The sequence below is a fragment of the Oncorhynchus kisutch genome, unplaced genomic scaffold (genome assembly GCF_002021735.2).
Source record: "Oncorhynchus kisutch isolate 150728-3 unplaced genomic scaffold, Okis_V2 Okis01b-Okis20b_hom, whole genome shotgun sequence".
In the NCBI taxonomy this organism is placed as follows: domain Eukaryota; kingdom Metazoa; phylum Chordata; class Actinopteri; order Salmoniformes; family Salmonidae; genus Oncorhynchus; species Oncorhynchus kisutch.
The window spans coordinates 8848979-8871056 of NW_022261978.1; the positions used below are offsets into that span (position 1 = coordinate 8848979).

The 22078-nt window shown below is 47.5% G+C and overlaps 1 protein-coding gene across 6 annotated transcripts in view; it reads right to left on the bottom strand.

The window, feature by feature from the left end:
• The window catches only part of LOC109885653 (breast cancer anti-estrogen resistance protein 3), a 40142-nt gene that overhangs the window by 10118 nt on the left and 7946 nt on the right, over nucleotides 1-22078 (bottom strand). For 3 of the 6 annotated variants that reach the window (XM_031811019.1, XM_031811021.1, XM_031811022.1), the window contains exons 6-9: nucleotides 4134-4173; nucleotides 2870-2986; nucleotides 943-1086; nucleotides 613-793 (exon numbers count right to left, since the gene is read on the bottom strand). In XM_031811019.1, the coding sequence (XP_031666879.1) occupies nucleotides 613-793; nucleotides 943-1086; nucleotides 2870-2986; nucleotides 4134-4173 (482 nt within the window). Of the gene's footprint in view, nucleotides 1-612; nucleotides 794-942; nucleotides 1087-2869; nucleotides 2987-4133; nucleotides 4174-7516; nucleotides 7711-22078 lie in introns of those variants that run through there. The other 3 variants (XM_031811023.1, XM_031811025.1, XM_031811024.1) reach the window with 3 other exon arrangements.

The window sequence follows — 22078 nt, forward strand, 5'->3', positions numbered from 1 at the left end:
GGGACAGTGTGTTCTATCCACTGGGACAGTGTGTTCTATCCACTGGGACAGTGTGTTCTATCCTCTGTGACAGTGTGTTCTATCCACTGGGACAGTGTGTTCTATCCACTGGGACAGTGTGTTCTATCCACTGGGACAGTGTGTTCTATCCACTGTGACAGTGTGTTCTATCCACTGTGACAGTGTGTTCTATCCACTGGGACAGTGTCTTCTATCCACTGTGACAGTGTGTTCTATCCACTGTGACAGTGTGTTCTATCCACTGTGACAGTGTGTTCTATCCACTGGGACAGTGTCTTCTATCCACTGGGACAGTGTGTTCTATCCACTGTGACAGTGTGTTCTATCCACTGGGACAGTGTGTTCTATCCACTGTGACAGTGTGTTCTATCCACTGGGACAGTGTGTTCTATCCTCTGTGACAGTGTGTTCTATCCACTGGGACAGTGTGTTCTATCCACTGGGACAGTGTGTTCTATCCACTGGGACAGTGTGTTCTATCCTCTGTGACAGTGTGTTCTATCCACTGTGACAGTGTGTTCTATCCACTGGGACAGTGTGTTCTATCCACTGGGACAGTGTGTTCTATCCACGCCGCCTGTGGGTTCTTACCGGTCCGCTCTGCCTGGCGCTCACTGATGACACGTATAGGCAGGGAGCGTGTAATTGGGTGATAGACTATGGCACCAGAGGCCTGGGAGACAGGATGACGTCCACCCACGTGGAAACGGACAAGGGCGGGAATGTTGTCGAAACGATCCCCTTCAAACTGGAACAGCTCACGGGAGTAACCCTGGAGGACACACATCATTATAACACACACACACGGACCCACGTCAAACCAGTCCCCCCCTGGAGGACACACATCATTATAACACACACACACGTCAAACCAGTCCCCTGCAAACTGGAACAAAATAGCACACACACAAACACACAAACCTTCTTGGGCCGAAGGACCACCTTAATGATCTTGAAGTGCATGGGCTCGTCCTTCCAATAGCAACTCAGGACATAGTCACCGGGGGAGGAGGCTGTGTCACGAACCAGGAAGTCACCATCTCTCTCCAGCAGAGCCTCTGCCCCCTAGAGAGAGAGAGAGAGAGATTGAGTGTGTACCTCTATCTATAGTTCCATGGTACCAGGTGTGTGTACCTCTGTGTATAGGTCCATGGTACCAGGTGTGTGTGTACCTCTCTGCCTATGGGTCCATGGTACCAGGTGTGTGTGTGTACCTCTCTGCCTATGGGTCCATGGTACCAGGTGTGTGTGTGTGTGTGTGTGTACCTCTCTGCCTATGGGTCCATGGTACCAGGTGTGTGTACCTCTCTGCCTATGGGTCCATGGTACCAGGTGTGTGTGTGTACCTCTCTGCCTATGGGTCCATGGTACCAGGTGTGTGTGTGTACCTCTCTGCCTATGGGTCCATGGTACCAGGTGTGTGTGTGTACCTCTCTGCCTATGGGTCCATGGTACCAGGTGTGTGTGTGTACCTCTCTGCCTATGGGTCCATGGTACCAGGTGTGTGTACCTCTCTGCCTATGGGTTCATGGTACCAGGTGTGTGTGTGTGTGTACCTCTCTGCCTATGGGTTCATGGTACCTGGTGTGTGTACCTCTGTGTATAGGTCCATGGTACCAGGTGTGTGTACCTCTGTGTATAGGTCCATGGTACCAGGTGTGTGTGTGTACCTCTCTGCCTATGGGTCCATGGTACCAGGTGTGTGTACCTCTCTGCCTTTGGGTCCATGGTACCAGGTGTGTGTGTACCTCTCTGTGTATAGGTCGATGGTACCAGGTGTGTGTGTGTGTGTGTGCCTCTCTGCCTATGGGTCGATGGTACCAGGTGTGTGTGTGTGTGCCTCTCTGCCTATGGGTCCATGGTACCAGGTGTGTGTGTACCTCTCTGTGTATAGGTCGATGGTACCAGGTGTGTGTGTGTGTGCCTCTCTGCCTATGGGTCGATGGTACCAGGTGTGTGTGTGTGCCTCTCTGCCTATGGGTCCATGGTACCAGGTGTGTGTGTGCCTCTCTGCCTATGGGTCCATGGTACCAGGTGTGTGTGTACCTCTCTGCCTATGGGTTCATGGTACCTGGTGTGTGTACCTCTGTGTATAGGTCCATGGTACCAGGTGTGTGTACCTCTGTGTATAGGTCCATGGTACCAGGTGTGTGTGTGTACCTCTCTGCCTATGGGTCCATGGTACCAGGTGTGTGTACCTCTCTGCCTTTGGGTCCATGGTACCAGGTGTGTGTGTACCTCTCTGTGTATAGGTCGATGGTACCAGGTGTGTGTGTGTGTGTGTGTGTGCCTCTCTGCCTATGGGTCGATGGTACCAGGTGTGTGTGTGTGTGCCTCTCTGCCTATGGGTCCATGGTACCAGGTGTGTGTGTACCTCTCTGTGTATAGGTCGATGGTACCAGGTGTGTGTGTGTGTGCCTCTCTGCCTATGGGTCGATGGTACCAGGTGTGTGTGTGTGCCTCTCTGCCTATGGGTCCATGGTACCAGGTGTGTGTGTGCCTCTCTGCCTATGGGTCCATGGTACCAGGTGTGTGTGTACCTCTCTGCCTATGGGTCCATGGTACCAGGTGTGTGTGCCTCTCTGCCTATGGGTCCATGGTACCAGGTGTGTGTACCTCTCTGACTATGGGTCGATGGTACCAGGTGTGTGTACCTCTCTGCCTATGGGTCCATGGTACCAGGTGTGTGTTTGTACCTCTCTGCCTATGGGTCCATGGTACCAGGTGTGTGTACCTCTCTGCCTATGGGTCCATGGTACCAGGTGTGTGTACCTCTCTGCCTATGGGTCCATGGTACCAGGTGTGTGTACCTCTCTGCCTATGGGTCGATGGTACCAGGTGTGTGTACCTCTCTGCCTATGGGTCCATGGTACCAGGCGTGACTCCTCAGGTCATCAGTAGATAGCTTCAGTTCCTCCTCCAACTCCTTCTTCAGAGAGTCCATCTCCCTGCTACCTCCAAACACCTATACAACATTTCAACAATGTTACACCAACCTTAGACTAAAATCTATCCCCCCCTGCGACCTCCAAACACATATACAACGTTACAACAACGTTACAACAACCTTAAATTGACATGCATCTCCCTGCAACCCCCACACACACCTACACAACAAGAATAACCTTGAACTAACCTTACCGCAACGTTAAAGAAATGGTGTTACATTCCTGATAAACATTGGGCTGACTGAAACTTCACAGGAAAAACACCCACAGGCCTGAATGTTTTGGTGAGTGTTGTTTCAGCATGTGTGTGTGTGCAGGGCCGGCCCTGGCCTTTCGGGGGCCCTGGCCTTTAGGGGGCCCGAGCCTTTTGGGGGCCCTAGCCTTTTGGGGGCCCTAACCTTTAGGGGGCCCTAGCCTTTTGGGGGCCCTAACCTTTAGGGGGCCGTAGCCTTTTGGGGGCCCTAGCCTTTTGGGGGCCCTAACCTTTTGGGGGCCCTAGCCTTTTGGGGGCCCTAACCTTTTGGGGGCCCTAACCTTTTGGAGGACCTAGCCTTTTGGGGGCCCTGGCCTTTTGGGGGCCCTAGCCTTTTGGGGGCCCTGGCCTTTTGGGGGCCCTAGCCTTTTGGGGTCCCTGAGCCAGATTTGGTTGGGGGCTCTACACCAAGCGGACACCATTTATTTTTTGTGCCCCCCCGCCCTCTTGACAATGGAGAATAAAATGTTTTAAAGTTAATGTCCTGCAATTCTAAAATGTTGTCGTTTTAAAGCAAGTTTTCTTTAGTTCTACATATTTTGTCATGGAGCGGAGAGAACATTTAGCAATTTTATAACAAATTTCATGCAGTTCGACTCATCAATAACTAAATCAACGGTTTCCCCGTGGAGGTCAGAGACCCGGCCATGTGCCCGGTCGGTATTCGGCCATGAGCCCGGTCGGTATTCGGTCATGTGCCCGGTCGTTATTCGGCCATGATTACTACAAGATAACTGGCTAGGGGATAACTTACCAATCAACAAATTGTTAGCTGACATGGCTAATTGAGTCTGGGGCCTTAAACGACCGCTTATGTCGCTGCCTGGAGCCGGCCCTGTGTGTGTGTGTGTGTGTGTGTGTGTGTGTGTGTGTGTGTGTGTGTGTGTGTGTGTGTGAGAGAGAGAGCTCACCTTCAGCTGACTCAGGTATGCAGTGACACTCCTCCTCTTACTGAAAGACAGAAATAACACATTTACTAACGTGGACTTTCTCTGTCTCTCTCATACTCCTCTGTCTGTCTGTCTCTCTTTACTAAAGACTGTGTTTGACTTTTGTTAAAGCCTATTTTAAAGATATATATTTTGAGCCCAACTAGCTGCATAACAACAACAGCAACCTCTGATGTGATGTTCCATAACAACAACAGCAACCTCTGATGTGATGTTCCTAAACAACAACAGCAACCTCTGATGTGATGTTCCTAAACAACAACAGCAACCTCTGATGTGATGTTCCTAAACAACAACAGCAACCTCTGATGTGATGTTCCTAAACAACAACAGCAACCTCTGATGTGATGTTCGTAAACAACAACAGCAACCTCTGATATGATGTTCCTAAATAACAACAGCATCCTCTGATGTGATGTTCCATAACAACAACAGCAACCTCTGATATGATGTTCCATAACAACAACAGCAACCTCTGATGTGATGTTCCTAAACAACAACAGGCCTCTCTGATGTTCCTAAACAACAACAGCATCCTCTGATGTGATGTTCCTAAACAACAACAGCAACCTCTGATGTGATGTTCCTAAACAACAACAGCAACCTCTGATGTGATGTTCCTAAACGACAACAGCAACCTCTGATATGATGTTCCTAAACAACAACAGCAACCTCTGATGTGATGTTCCTAAACAACAACAGCAACCTCTGATGTGATGTTCCTAAACAACAACAGCATCCTCTGATGTGATGTTCCATAACAACAACAGCAACCTCTGATGTGATGTTCCTAAACAACAACAGGCCTCTCTGATGTTCCTAAACAACAACAGCATCCTCTGATGTGATGTTCCTAAACAACAACAGCAACCTCTGATGTGATGTTCCTAAACGACAACAGCAACCTCTGATATGATGTTCCTAAACAACAACAGCATCCTCTGATGTGATGTTCCATAACAACAACAGCAACCTCTGATATGATGTTCCCATAACAACAACAGCAACCTCTGATATGATGTTCCCATAACAACAACAGCATCCTCTGATGTTCCTAAACAACAATAGGCCTCTCTGTCTGTTCCACACACTATAACAGGCCCAGTCTTCCCCAACCCCGTTAAACAGCAGGTAGACCCGTCTATTGTTCCCCTCTCTTCTGTTCCTGGCAGAGAGTCAGAGGCCGGCTTGTCTTGTAACACACACTGCCATACTTCCCCTCGCCAAGCTAAAAGGGTGCAACTGCAGCCCACAATTCGGGGCGTTCCTGCATGTGGGTATTACTGCATCTGCAGGACCCCCCCCCAAGCATCCCATTGGTTCCTTCATGAACACGCCCCCTCGAGGATCCCATTGGTTCCTGTATGACCGCCCCCCAACCCCCCTTAGAGCAGGATATCTTCATGCTTGTGACTCTTCCAAAGGGAAATAAAAGTATTATATGAGTTTATTCACCCCCCCCCCCCCCCCCCCCTGGCCACGCAGGAACGCCCACACGCAGGATCGCCCACACGCAGGAACGCCCACACGTAGGAACGCCCATATGCAGGAACGCCCACATGCAGGAACGCCCACACGCAGGAACGCCCACACGCAGGAACGCCCACACGCAGGAACGACCACACGCAGGAACGCCCACACGCAGGAACGACCACACGCAGGAACGACCACACGCAGGAACGCCCACACGCAGGAACGCCCACACGCAGGAACGACCACACGCAGGAACGCCCACACGTAGGAACGCCCATATGCAGGAACGCCCATATGCAGGAACGCCCACATGCAGGAACGCCCACACGCAGGAAGCCCACACGCAGGAACGACCACACGCAGGAACGCCCACACGCAGGAACGCCCCCGAATTGCAGGCTGCAATTGCACCCTTCTCTCACCAAGTGTCAACCTGCTCCCTCCCTCCCGCCCTCCCTCCCTCCCTCCCACCCTCCCTCCCTCCCTCCCTCCCTCCCACCCGTTACGTTCCATCATACGTCATCAATCAAACAGGATTCATGTGTGATAAGATCTGTCAAAGCTTGTTGACTTGTTGATTTGATATCTGCGAGGCGGTGCCGTTATAGGTGGCGGTTTTGGAGGAGAAAATCAGAACTTCAAATCAGGAAGCAAGTCAATAGTGTTCGGACCAGCTGAGGCAAGTCAGTAAACAAGAACAAATTCTTATTTACAATGACGACCTACCCCGGTCAAACCTGGGTGGCGCTGGGCCAAATGTGCGCTGCCCTATGGGTACTCCCAATCACGGCCGGATGAGGATACAGTCTGGAATCGAACCAGGGACTGTAGTGACGCAGTGCCTTAGATCATTGCGCTGCAGGATTGAGAGAGATCCCTGTCAATGACGCTCTCGGGAGCGCACACAGGATGGAGGCCGCTGCCCAAGGTTAACTAGGCTATGTGAGTTCACTGTGCAATGTCTGTCTTTCTGTCTTTTAATAGCCATTTCCCGTTTCCTTCCACTTCCAACATCCCGGTAAAATGCCTGCCTGTAGCTTGACCGGTCTGCTGCATCCAAACCGGACGCACAAGACATTACCGGCCGGTGTGTTTGGGGGGGGGGGGGGGGGGGGGGGGTTGCCATGGGGATGCGTATTAACGTCTTCCTGAGGTTCCACCTGGACTTTTAAACACATATCTAGGATCCGTTTAAATAATCCCCTCAGCAGTAGAAACCATCTTTAATTTTAAAAAGTGTCCTCTCCGCCCCTGGTTCGGTAAAAAAGCTGATGGATGATGGAGGAACCACTCAAATTCTATCGAAACTAGTATAGATGATTGAATACCAGTGGGTGAGAGTTGGCACCGGCATCAGACCCTACCGTGTGTCAATCGGTCCCGAGGAGGGGCGTTGTCCCGTCTTTTGGCTACAGCAGTCTAGCTTTCAGATTTCTACCCCGATGTCGCAAACCCTCTCCATTATTTAACGGAAATGAGTGTGAGCCATTACAAAAACATCTGTCCTGTACGAGGAAATATGTTTTGTATCATGTCCTGTCGCAATGACAACGGATTTGCTAAAGTACAGGTGAGTAATAGTCTACCTGTATGTGTAACTTCCGTTAGTCTCGATTGTTACAGTTTAATAACCTATGGCTAGGCCTTTTGTTTGTCCTGTCATCCGTTTCCAATAAACAACGATTATATTATTATATAAAAATCAGTTGTTCAACATCTGGTTCCAGGCTAGCCTGTCACAACACTACCAATCACAAGCATTCAGCTGCAACAACAAACGAAACGCCCATTTCTCCAAAAGCCACAGATCTACATATCGATAACTTTAGCCTACATTTTAGTTTTTTACAAATAATCTTGACAACGCTTACCTGCGAGATCGCGAGTCATCGCAAAAAGTCTCTCAAATTCAGACGGACATTTTTTTCTTCTGACCAGTTGCCGCAAGCAGAGATCCAAAGTTCACACCACAAAACACACAACAGGACTAACTTACAACGCGAGGAAGTAGCTCTCTCCCGAGCCTCCCGCTTTTCACTGTGTGTGTTTCTGATGAGTCCTCACACGTTGCCTGGCTTCTCTCTCCCCTTCCCCCCTCCCTCACTGAAACGGTAACTCCGCTATCTCCAACATTCCTCGGATTCCACTCTAATGCTTTGAGCTGGACCCCCCCCCCCCCCACCCACCCAGTTCTGACAGCTCACCTGTAAATCCGGGTTAATTCTACCAGTCAGCTGATTCCAACCCACATCCCTTCTATGAGTTAGGTCTGTCAGCACCATGTCAGTTATTAGTGACTAGAACAGTAGACAGACAGACAGACAGACAGACAGACAGACAGACAGACAGACAGACAGACAGACAGACAGACAGACAGACAGACAGACAGACAGACAGGCAGGCAGGCAGGCAGACAGACAGACAGACAGACAGTTGTTAGTGAATGGACTGGAACAGACAGACAGTTAGTGAATGGACTAGAACAGACAGACAGACAGACAGACAGACAGACAGACAGACAGACAGACAGACAGACAGACAGACAGACAGACAGACAGACAGACAGACAGACAGACAGACAGACAGACAGACAGACAGACAGACAGTTGTTAGTGAATGGACTGGAACAGACAGACAGTTGTTAGTGAATGGACTGGAACAGACAGACAGTTGTTAGTGAATGGACTGGAACAGACAGAGAGACAGACAGACAGACAGACAGACAGACAGACAGACAGACAGACAGACAGACAGACAGACAGACAGACAGACAGACAGACAGACAGACAGACAGACAGACAGACAGACAGACAGACAGACAGTTGTTAGTGAATGGACTGGAACAGATAGACAGACAGACAGACAGTTGTTAGTGAATGGACTGGAACAGACAGACAGTTGTTAGTGAATGGACTGAGACAGACAGACAGACAGACAGACAGACAGACAGACAGAAAGACAGACAGACAGACAGACAGACAGACAGACAGACAGACAGACAGACAGACAGACAGACAGTTGTTAGTGAATGGACTGGCACAGACAGACAGACAGACAGACAGTTGTTAGTGAATGGACTAGAACAGACAGACAGTTGTTAGTGAATGGACTAGAACAGACAGGCAGACAGTTGTTAGTGAATGGACTGGAACAGACAGACAGACAGTTGTTAGTGAATGGACTAGAACAGACAGACAGTTGTTAGTGAATGGACTAGAACAGACAGACAGACAGTTGTTAGTGAATGGACTGGAACAGACAGACAGTTGTTAGTGAATGGACTGGAACAGACAGACAGACAGTTGTTAGTGAATGGACTAGAACAGAAAGACAGTTGTTAGTGAATGGACTGGAACAGACAGACAGTTAGTGAATGGACTAGAACAGACAGACAGTTGTTAGTGAATGGACTAGAACAGACAGACTAGTTGTTAGTGAATGGACTGGAACAGACAGACAGTTGTTAGTGAATGGACTGGAACAGACAGACAGACAGTTGTTAGTGAATGGACTAGAACAGACAGACAGTTAGTGAATGGACTAGAACAGACAGACTAGTTGTTAGTGAATGGACTGGAACAGACAGACAGTTGTTATTGAATAGACTGGAACAGACAGACAGACAGTTGTTAGTGAATGGACTAGAACAGACAGACAGTTGTTAGTGAATGGACTGGAACAGACAGACAGACAGACAGACAGTTGTTAGTGAATGGACTGGAACAGACAGACAGTTGTTAGTGAATGGACTGGAACAGACAGACAGTTGTTAGTGAATGGACTAGAACAGACAGACAGACAGTTGTTAGTGAATGGACTGGAACAGACAGACAGACAGTTGTTAGTGAATGGACTGGAACAGACAGAGAGACAGTTGTTAGTGAATTGACTAGAACAGACAGACAGACAGACAGACAGACAGACAGACAGACAGACAGACAGACAGACAGACAGACAGACAGACAGACAGTTGTTAGTGAATGGACTAGAACAGACAGACAGACAGTTGTTAGTGAATGGACTGGAACTGACAGACAGACAGACAGACAGACAGACAGACAGACAGACAGACAGACAGACAGACAGACAGACAGACAGACAGACAGACAGACAGACAGACAGACAGACAGACAGACAGTTGTTAGTGAATGGACTAGAACAGACAGACAGACAGACAGTTGTTAGTGAATGGACTGGAACTGACAGACAGACAGACAGACAGACAGACAGACAGACAGACAGACAGACAGACAGTTGCTAGTGAATGGACTGGAACAGACAGACTAGTTGTATTTTCCTGACAGGAGGTTGTTGCTCAACAGGTCTGTACTGACACTGTTCTCTCCAGGGCAATACCATCATATCCAGGCGGGGGTGGAACACACACACACTCACATACACACACGGACGTACACACACACACACACACACACACACACACACACACACACACACACACACACACACATGGACGTACACACGGACGTACACACACACACACGGAAGTACACATACTAACATCAACGGACGTACACACACACACACACACACACGGATGTACACACACACACTCAGGGACTGGAACTGACAGACAGACAGACAGACAGACAGACAGACAGACAGACAGACAGACAGACAGACAGACAGACAGACAGACAGTTGTTAGTGAATGGACTGGAACAGACAGACAGTTGTTAGTGAATGGACTGGAACAGACAGACAGTTGTTAGTGAATGGACTGGAACAGACAGAGAGACAGACAGACAGACAGACAGACAGACAGACAGACAGACAGACAGACAGACAGACAGACAGACAGACAGACAGACAGTTGTTAGTGAATGGACTGGAACAGATAGACAGACAGACAGACAGACAGTTGTTAGTGAATGGACTGGAACAGACAGACAGTTGTTAGTGAATGGACTGAGACAGACAGACAGACAGACAGACAGACAGTTGTTAGTGAATGGACTGGAACAGACAGACAGTTGTTAGTGAATGGACTGGAACAGACAGACAGTTGTTAGTGAATGGACTAGAACAGACAGACAGACAGTTGTTAGTGAATGGACTGGAACAGACAGACAGTTGTTAGTGAATGGACTGGAACAGACAGACAGACAGTTGTTAGTGAATGGACTGGAACAGACAGAGAGACAGTTGTTAGTGAATTGACTAGAACAACAGACAGACAGACAGACAGACAGACAGACAGACAGACAGACAGACAGACAGACAGACAGACAGACAGACAGACAGACAGACAGACAGACAGTTGTTAGTGAATGGACTAGAACAGACAGACAGACAGTTGTTAGTGAATGGACTGGAACTGACAGACAGACAGACAGACAGACAGACAGACAGACAGACAGACAGACAGACAGACAGACAGACAGACAGACAGACAGACAGACAGACAGACAGACAGACAGACAGTTGTTAGTGAATGGACTAGAACAGACAGACAGACAGACAGTTGTTAGTGAATGGACTGGAACTGACAGACAGACAGACAGACAGACAGACAGACAGACAGACAGACAGTTGCTAGTGAATGGACTGGAACAGACAGACTAGTTGTATTTTCCTGACAGGAGGTTGTTGCTCAACAGGTCTGTACTGACACTGTTCTCTCCAGGGCAATACCATCATATCCAGGCGGGGGTGGAACACACACACACTCACATACACACACGGACGTACACACACACACACACACACACACACACACACACACACACACACACACACACACACACACACACATGGACGTACACACGGACGTACACACACACACACGGAAGTACACATACTAACATCAACGGACGTACACACACACACACACACACACGGATGTACACACACACACTCAGGGACTGGAACTGACAGACAGACAGACAGACAGACAGACAGACAGACAGACAGACAGACAGACAGACAGACAGACAGACAGACAGACAGACAGACAGACAGACAGACAGACAGACAGACAGACAGACAGACAGACAGACAGTTGTTAGTGAATGGACTGGAACAGACAGACAGTTGTTAGTGAATGGACTGGAACAGACAGACAGTTGTTAGTGAATGGACTGGAACAGACAGAGAGACAGACAGACAGACAGACAGACAGACAGACAGACAGACAGACAGACAGACAGACAGACAGACAGACAGTTGTTAGTGAATGGACTGGAACAGATAGACAGACAGACAGACAGTTGTTAGTGAATGGACTGGAACAGACAGACAGTTGTTAGTGAATGGACTGAGACAGACAGACAGACAGACAGACAGACAGACAGACAGACAGACAGACAGAAAGACAGACAGACAGACAGACAGACAGACAGACAGACAGACAGACAGACAGACAGACAGACAGACAGACAGACAGACAGACAGACAGACAGACAGACAGTTGTTAGTGAATGGACTGGCACAGACAGACAGACAGACAGACAGTTGTTAGTGAATGGACTAGAACAGACAGACAGTTGTTAGTGAATGGACTAGAACAGACAGGCAGACAGTTGTTAGTGAATGGACTGGAACAGACAGACAGACAGTTGTTAGTGAATGGACTAGAACAGACAGACAGTTGTTAGTGAATGGACTAGAACAGACAGACAGACAGTTGTTAGTGAATGGACTGGAACAGACAGACAGTTGTTAGTGAATGGACTGGAACAGACAGACAGACAGTTGTTAGTGAATGGACTAGAACAGAAAGACAGTTGTTAGTGAATGGACTGGAACAGACAGACAGTTAGTGAATGGACTAGAACAGACAGACAGTTGTTAGTGAATGGACTAGAACAGACAGACTAGTTGTTAGTGAATGGACTGGAACAGACAGACAGTTGTTAGTGAATGGACTGGAACAGACAGACAGACAGTTGTTAGTGAATGGACTAGAACAGACAGACAGTTAGTGAATGGACTAGAACAGACAGACTAGTTGTTAGTGAATGGACTGGAACAGACAGACAGTTGTTATTGAATAGACTGGAACAGACAGACAGACAGTTGTTAGTGAATGGACTAGAACAGACAGACAGTTGTTAGTGAATGGACTGGAACAGACAGACAGACAGACAGACAGTTGTTAGTGAATGGACTGGAACAGACAGACAGTTGTTAGTGAATGGACTGGAACAGACAGACAGTTGTTAGTGAATGGACTAGAACAGACAGACAGACAGTTGTTAGTGAATGGACTGGAACAGACAGACAGACAGTTGTTAGTGAATGGACTGGAACAGACAGAGAGACAGTTGTTAGTGAATTGACTAGAACAGACAGACAGACAGACAGACAGACAGACAGACAGACAGACAGACAGACAGACAGACAGACAGACAGACAGACAGACAGACAGACAGACAGACAGACAGACAGACAGTTGTTAGTGAATGGACTAGAACAGACAGACAGACAGTTGTTAGTGAATGGACTGGAACTGACAGACAGACAGACAGACAGACAGACAGACAGACAGACAGACAGACAGACAGACAGACAGACAGACAGACAGACAGACAGACAGTTGTTAGTGAATGGACTAGAACAGACAGACAGACAGACAGTTGTTAGTGAATGGACTGGAACTGACAGACAGACAGACAGACAGACAGACAGACAGACAGACAGACAGACAGACAGACAGACAGACAGACAGTTGCTAGTGAATGGACTGGAACAGACAGACTAGTTGTATTTTCCTGACAGGAGGTTGTTGCTCAACAGGTCTGTACTGACACTGTTCTCTCCAGGGCAATACCATCATATCCAGGCGGGGGTGGAACACACACACACTCACATACACACACGGACGTACACACACACACACACACACACACACACACACACACACACACACACACACACACACACACACACACACACACACCAGAGAAAGAGAAGCTCAGGGAGATTCTGAAAACATCATTTTTAGTCCTTCACACACGGATGTACACACACACACTCAGGGTCAGGAGCAGGCGGGGGTGGAACACACACACACTCACATACACACACGGACGTACACACACACACACACACACACACATGGACGTACACACGGACGTACACACACACACACGGAAGTACACATACACACATCAACGGACGTACACACACACACACACACACACGGATGTACACACACACACTCAGGGTCAGGAGCTACACCAGGTTGTTAATGATTTATGAAAGTAGAGCCAGGGAAACCTCTTTCTCTCTCTGACACACTCTCTCTTTCACTCTGACACTCTCTCTCTCTCTGACACTGACACACTCTCTCTCTCTTTCACTCTGACACTCTCTCTCTCTCTGACACTCTGACACTCTCTCTCTCTCTCTCTGACACTCTGACACTCTCTCTCTCTCACTCTGACACTCTCTCTCTTTCACTCTGACACTCTCTCTCTCTCTTTCACTCTGACACTCTCTCTCTCTGACACTCTCTCTCTCTGACACTCTCTCTCTCTGACACTCTCTCTCTGACACTCTGTCTCTCTCACTCTCTCTCTCTCTCTCTCTCTCTCTCTCTCTGACACTCTCTCTCTCTCTGACTCTCACTCTCTCTCTCTCTCTCTCTCTCTCTCTCTCACTCTCTCTCTCTCTCTCTCTCTCTCTGACACTCTCTCTCTCTCTCTCTGACTCTCACTCTCTCTCTGTCTCTCTCTCTCGCTCTTCTCTCTCACTCTCTCTCTCTCCCTCTCTCTCTCTCTCTCTCTCTCTCTCTCTCTCTCTCTCTCTCTCTTCCTCCTGTGAAGTTTAACGGCTGAACCGACAGGCCCAGACTTGACTGACGTGACGACGAGGATGTTTGGCTGTTATTTGCATCTGGCAAGAAATATTATACAGCCTGGTTATCTGTAGTCTAGATATGAATGGCTGTCTGTGGTAGAGACAGCCTGGTTATCTGTAGTCTAGATATGAATGGCTGTCTGTGGTAGAGACAGCCTGGTTATCTGTAGTCTAGATATGAATGGCTGTCTGTGGTAGAGACAGCCTGGTTATCTGTAGTCTAGATATGAATGGCTGTCTGTGGTAGAGACAGCCTGGTTATCTGTAGTCTAGATATAAATGGCTGTCTGTGGTAGAGACAGCCTGGTTATCTGTAGTCTAGATATAAATGGCTGTCTGTGGTAGAGACAGCCTGGTTATCTGTAGTCTAGATATGAATGGCTGTCTGTGGTAGAGACAGCCTGGTTATCTGTAGTCTAGATATAAATGGCTGTCTGTGGTAGAGACAGCCTGGTTATCTGTAGTCTAGATATAAATGGCTGTCTGTGGTAGAGACAGCCTGGTTATCTGTAGTCTAGATATAAATGGCTGTCTGTGGTAGAGACAGCCTGGTTATCTGTAGTCTAGATATGAATGGCTGTCTGTGGTAGAGACAGCCTGGTTATCTGTAGTCTAGATATGAATGGCTGTCTGTGGTAGAGACAGCCTGGTTATCTGTAGTCTAGATATGAATGGCTGTCTGTGGTAGAGACAGCCTGGTTATCTGTAGTCTAGATATGAATGGCTGTCTGTGGTAGAGACAGCCTGGTTATCTGTAGTCTAGATATGAATGGCTGTCTGTGGTAGAGACAGCCTGGTTATCTGTAGTCTAGATATAAATGGCTGTCTGTGGTAGAGACAGCCTGGTTATCTGTAGTCTAGATATGAATGGCTGTCTGTGGTAGAGACAGCCTGGTTATCTGTAGTCTAGATATAAATGGCTGTCTGTGGTAGAGACAGCCTGGTTATCTGTAGTCTAGATATGAATGGCTGTCTGTGGTAGAGACAGCCTGGTTATCTGTAGTCTAGATATAAATGGCTGTCTGTGGTAGAGACAGCCTGGTTATCTGTAGTCTAGATATAAATGGCTGTCTGTGGTAGAGACAGCCTGGTAATCTGTAGTCTAGATATGAATGGCTGTCTGTGGTAGAGACAGCCTGGTTATCTGTAGTCTAGATATAAATGGCTGTCTGTGGTAGAGACAGCCTGGTTATCTGTAGTCTAGATATAAATGGCTGTCTGTGGTAGAGACAGCCTGGTTATCTGTAGTCTAGATATGAATGGCTGTCTGTGGTAGAGACAGCCTGGTTATCTGTAGTCTAGATATGAATGGCTGTCTGTGGTAGAGACAGCCTGGTTATCTGTAGTCTAGATATGAATGGCTGTCTGTGGTAGAGACAGCCTGGTTATCTGTAGTCTAGATATAAATGGCTGTCTGTGGTAGAGACAGCCTGGTTATCTGTAGTCTAGATATGAATGGCTGTTCTTGGTAGAGACAGTCTGGTTATCTGTAGTCTAGATATAAATGGCTGTCTGCCCCCAGGCGCCCTGCCCTCTCCCCAGGCTCCCTACCAAGCCCCCAGGCGCCCTGCCCTCTCCCCAGGCTCCCTACCCTGCCCCCAGGCGCCCTACCCTGCCCCCAGGCTCCCTACCTTCCCCTCCAGAATCCCTACCTTGCACCCAGGCTCCCTACCTTGCCCCCAGAATCCCTACCCTGCCCCCAGGCTCCCTGTCCCCAGGCTCCCTACCCTGCCCTGTCCCCAGGCTCCCTACCCTGCCCTGTCCCCAGGCTCCCTACCCTGCCCCCAGGCTCCCTACCCTGCCCCCAGGCTCCCTACCCTGCCCCCAGACTCCCTACCCTGCCCCCAGGCTCCCTACCCTGCCCCAGGCTCCCTACCCTGCCCCCAGGCTCCCTACCCTGCCCCAGGCTCCCTCTCCTGCCCCCAGGCTCCCTACCCTGCCCCCAGGCTCCCTACCCTGCCCCCAGGCTCCCTCTCCTGCCCCCAGGCTCCCTACCCTGCCGGCTGTTTCAACCAGTGAATACCTGGAGCCAGCAGGAGCCTGGAGGCCGATGTGTCCCAGAGATAGACTCTACTGGAGAGGCCAGGTTATCTCACAACCATGTATGTCGTAGGGCACACAGTATACAGTATGTCGTAGGGCACACAGTATACAGTATGTCATGGGGCACACAGTATACAGTATGTCGTAAGGCACACAGTATACAGTATGTCATAGGGCACATAGTATACAGTATGTCGTAAGGCACACAGTATACAGTATGTCATAGGGCACACAGTATACAGTATGTCGTAGGGCACACAGTATACAGTATGTCATAGGGCACACAGTATACAGTATGTCGTAGGGCACACAGTATACAGTATGTCGTAGGGCACACAGTATACAGTATGTCATAGGGCACACAGTATACAGTATGTCATAGGGCACACAGTATACAGTATGTCATAGGGCACACAGTATACAGTATGTCATAGGGCACACAGTATACAGTATGTCATAGGGCACACAGTATACAGTATGTCGTAGGGCACACAGTATACAGTATGTCGTAAGGCACACAGTATACAGTATGTCGTAAGGCACACAGTATACAGTATGTCGTAAGGCACACAGTATACAGTATGTCATAGGGCACACAGTATACAGTATGTCATAGGGCACACAGTATACAGTATGTCATAGGGCACACAGTATACAGTATGTCATAGGGCACACAGTATACAGTATGTCATAGGGCACACAGTATACAGTATGTCGTAAGGCACACACTATACAGTATGTCGTAAGGCACACAGTATACAGTATGTCGTAAGGCACACAGTATACAGTATGTCATAGGGCACACAGTATACAGTATGTCATAGGGCACACAGTATACAGTATGTCATAGGGCACACAGTATACAGTATGTCATAGGGCACACAGTATACAGTATGTCATAGGGCACACAGTATACAGTATGTCATAGGGCACACAGTATACAGTATGTCATAGGGCACACAGTATACAGTATGTCATAGGGCACACAGTATACAGTATGTCGTAGGGCACACAGTATACAGTATGTCATAGGGCACACAGTATACAGTATGTCATAGGGCACACAGTATACAGTATGTCATAGGGCACACAGTATACAGTATGTCATAGGGCACACAGTATACAGTATTTATTCATATGTGAACTGTATTTCTTTCCCTAAAGGAGCCTATTGTAAAGTAATTTACGTGTTAATGCCCATCCAAACCTGAGAGATTAGTTGTTCAGAGTTGAGGTCTGAGAGAAGAGCTACATAAATCCCAGATACTGAGCTTTCAGAAAGTGTTCCCTTTACTTATTCCACATCTTGTTCCAGATACAGAGCTTTCAGAAAGTGTTCCCCTTTACTTATTCCACGTCTTGTTCCAGATACAGAGCTTTCAGAAAGTGTTCCCCTTTGCTTATTCCACATCTTGTTCCAGATACAGAGCTTTCAGAATGTGTTCCCTGTACTTATTCCACGTCTTGTTCCAGATACAGAGCTTTCAGAAAGTGTTCCCCTTTACTTATTCCACATCTTGTTCCAGATACAGAGCTTTCAGAAAGTGTTCCCTTTACTTATTCGATGTCTTGTTCCAGATACAGAGCTTTCAGAAACTGTTCCCCTTTACTTATTCCACGTCTTGTTCCAGATACAGAGCTTTCAGAAAGTGTTCCCTTTACTTATTCCACGTCTTGTTCCAGATACAGAGCTTTCAGAAACTGTTCCCCTTTACTTATTCCACATATTGTTCCAGATACAGAGCTTTCAGAAACTGTTCCCCTTTACTTATTCCACATCTTGTTCCAGATACAGAGCTTTCAGAAAGTGTTCCCTTTACTTATTCCACATCTTGTTCCAGATACAGAGCTTTCAGAAAGTGTTCCCCTTTACTTATTCCACATCTTGTTCCAGATACAGAACTTTCAGAAAGTGTTCCCTTTACTTATTCCACATCTTGTTCCAGATACAGAGCTTTCAGAAAGTGTTCCCCTTTACTTATTCCACATCTTGTTCCAGATACAGAGCTTTCAGAAAGTGTTCCCTTTACTTATTCCACGTCTTGTTCCAGATACAGAGCTTTCAGAAACTGTTCCCCTTTACTTATTCCACATCTTGTTCCAGATACAGAGCTTTCAGAAACGGTTCCCCTTTACTTATTCCACATCTTGTTCCAGATACAGAGCTTTCAGAAAGTGTTCCCTTTACTTATTCCACGTCTTGTTCCAGATACAGAGCTTTCAGAAACTGTTCCCCTTTACTTATTCCACATCTTGTTCCAGATACAGAGCTTTCAGAAAGTGTTCCCTTTACTTATTCCACGTCTTGTTCCAGATACAGAGCTTTCAGAAAGTGTTCCCTTTACTTATTCCACATCTTGTTCCAGTACAGACAGAATAAAAAATGGATTTAAAAAAACTCAACCATCTACACACAAGACCCCATAATATCAATATGATTTTTTAAAAAAGAAAGAAGCGAGATTGAAAGAAAGAAATATCTATTTTACATAAGTATTCACACCCCTGAGTCACCTTTGTCAGCGATTACAGCTGTGAGTCTTTCTGGGTAAATCTCTAAGAGCTTTCCACACCTTGATTGTACAATATTTGCAAACTAATCTTTTAATAATTTTTAAAGATCTGGTTGTTAGACAGCCATTTTTAAGTCTTGCCATAGATTTTCTGTGACTAGGCCACTCAGGAACATTCAATATCATCTTGGTAAGCAACTTCAGTGTATGGCCTTCTGTCTTAGGTTATTGTCTTCCTGAAAGGGGAATTTGTCTCCCTCCCAGTGTCTCTTGGAAAGCAGACTGAACCAGGTTTTCCTACCGGTGTTTAGCTCTATTCCGTTTATTTTTATCCCATAAAACGACGCAGTCCTTGCTGATGACAAGCATACCCATAACATGATGCAGCCACTACCGTGTTTGAACATATAAAGAGTGCTACTCCGTGATGTGGTGTGTTGAATATGCCCCAAACATAACGCTTTGTATTCAGGATTTTATTTGTGCAGTTTTACTTTAGTGCCTTACTGGAAACACGGTGCATTTTTTGGAATATTTATATTCTGTCCAAGATTCTTTCTTTTCACTCTGTCATTTCGGTTAATATTGTGGAGTAACTACAATGTTGTTGATCCATCCTCAGTTTTCTCCTATCACAGCCAATAAACTCTGTAACAGTTTTTTAAAGTCATCATTGGTCTCATGGTGATAATCTCTGAGCCGTTGTCTTCCTCTCCGTGAAACAATTTAGGAAGGACGCCTGTATCTTTATAGTGACTGGGTGTATTGATACACCATCCAAAGTGTAATTAATAACTGCACCATACTCACATATTCAATGGATGCTTTTATTTATTTATACCCATCTACCAATAGGTGCCCTTCTTTGCGAGGCGCTGGAAAACCTCCCTGGTCTTTGTGGTTAAATCTGTGTTTTTCAGCTTTCTAAATAATGTGTAAAAGTGTCTAATAACATAATTTGACTTTAACACAACAACATGTGGAACAAGGTGAGGTTTGATTTTAACACAACAACATGTGGAACAAGGTGAGGTTTGACTTTAACACAACAACATGTGGAACAAGGTGAGGTTTGACTTTAACACAACAACATGTGGAACAAGGTGAGGTTTGATTTTAACACAACAACATGTGGAACAAGGTGAGGTTTGACTTTAACACAACAACATGTGGAACAAGGTGAGGTTTGACTTTAACACAACAACATGTGGAACAAGGTGAGGTTTGACTTTAACACAACAACATGTGGAACAAGGTGAGGTTTGACTTTAACACAACAACATGTGGAACAAGGTGAGGTTTGACTTTAACACAACAACATGTGGAACAAGGTGAGGTTTGACTTTAACACAACAACATGTGGAACAAGGTGAGGTTTGTGAATAAACCTTTAAGGAAGGTTCTGGAACAAACATGTCGGATTCAATAATACGAGGTAAACAGACAACTATGAGAAGACAGACAGACGGACACAGTCCCTGCTATGAGAAGACAGACAGACGGACACAGTCCCTGCTATGAGAAGACAGACAGACGGACACAGTCCCTGCTATGAGAAGACAGACAGACGGACACAGTCCCTGCTATGAGAAGACAGACAGACAGATGGACACAGTCCCTGCTATGAGAAGACAGACAGACGGATACAGTCCCTGCTATGAGAAGACAGACAGACGGATGGACACAGTCCCTGCTATGAGAAGACAGACAGACGGACACAGTCCCTGCTATGAGAAGACAGACAGACAGATGGACACAGTCCCTGCTATGAGAAGACAGACAGACAGATGGACACAGTCCCTGCTATGAGAAGACAGACAGACGGACACAGTCCCTGCTAAGAGAAGACAGACAGACGGACACAGTCCCTGCTATGAGAAGACAGACAGACAGATGGACACAGTCCCTGCTATGAGAAGACAGACAGACGGATGGACACAGTCCCTGCTATGAGAAGACAGACAGACGGACACAGTCCCTGCTATGAGAAGACAGACAGATGGACACAGTCCCTGCTATGAGAAGACAGACAGACAGACGGACACAGTCCCTGCTATGAGAAGACAGACAGACGGATGGACACAGTCCCTGCTATGAGAGGACAGACAGACGGATGGACACAGTCCCTGCTATGAGAAGACAGACAGACAGACGGATGGACACAGTCCCTGCTATGAGAAGACAGACAGACGGACACAGTCCCTGCTATGAGAAGACAGACAGACGGATGGACACAGTCCCTGCTATGAGAAGACAGACAGACAGACAGACGGATGGACACAGTCCCTGCTCCATTAATTACTGTTCTGTTGACACACTCCTGTTTAAAGGGCTGAGTTTATGACAGTGTGGTTAATGATAAACCACACAACCTCAACCCTCACACACACACCCTTCAACCATCACACAAACACCCTTCAACCCTCTCACACACACCCTTCAACCCTCTCACACACACCCTTCAACCCTCTCACACACACCCTTCAACCCTCTCACACCCTTCAACCCTCAAACCCCCTCACACACACACCCCCCAACCTTCTCACACACACACCCTCCAAACCCCCAACCTTCTCACATACACACCCTCCTACCCCCCAACCCTCTCACACATACACCCTCCAACCTTCTCACACACACCCTCCAACCCCCTCACACACACACCGTCCAACCTTCCAACACTGACACACACACACCCTTTAATGATAAACCACACAACCTCAACCCTCTCACACACACCCTCCAACTCTCTCACTCACACCCTCCAACTCTCTCACTCACACCCTCCAACCCTCCCACACACACCCTCCAACCCTCTCACACACACACCCTCCAACCCTCTCACACACACCCTCCAACCCTCTCACACACACACACACACACCCTCCAACCCTCTCTCACACACACACACCCTTCAACCCTCTCATACACACACACACACACCCTTCAACCCTCTCACACACACACACACACACACACACACACACACACACACACACACACACACACACACCACACACACACACACACACACACACACACACACACCACACACTC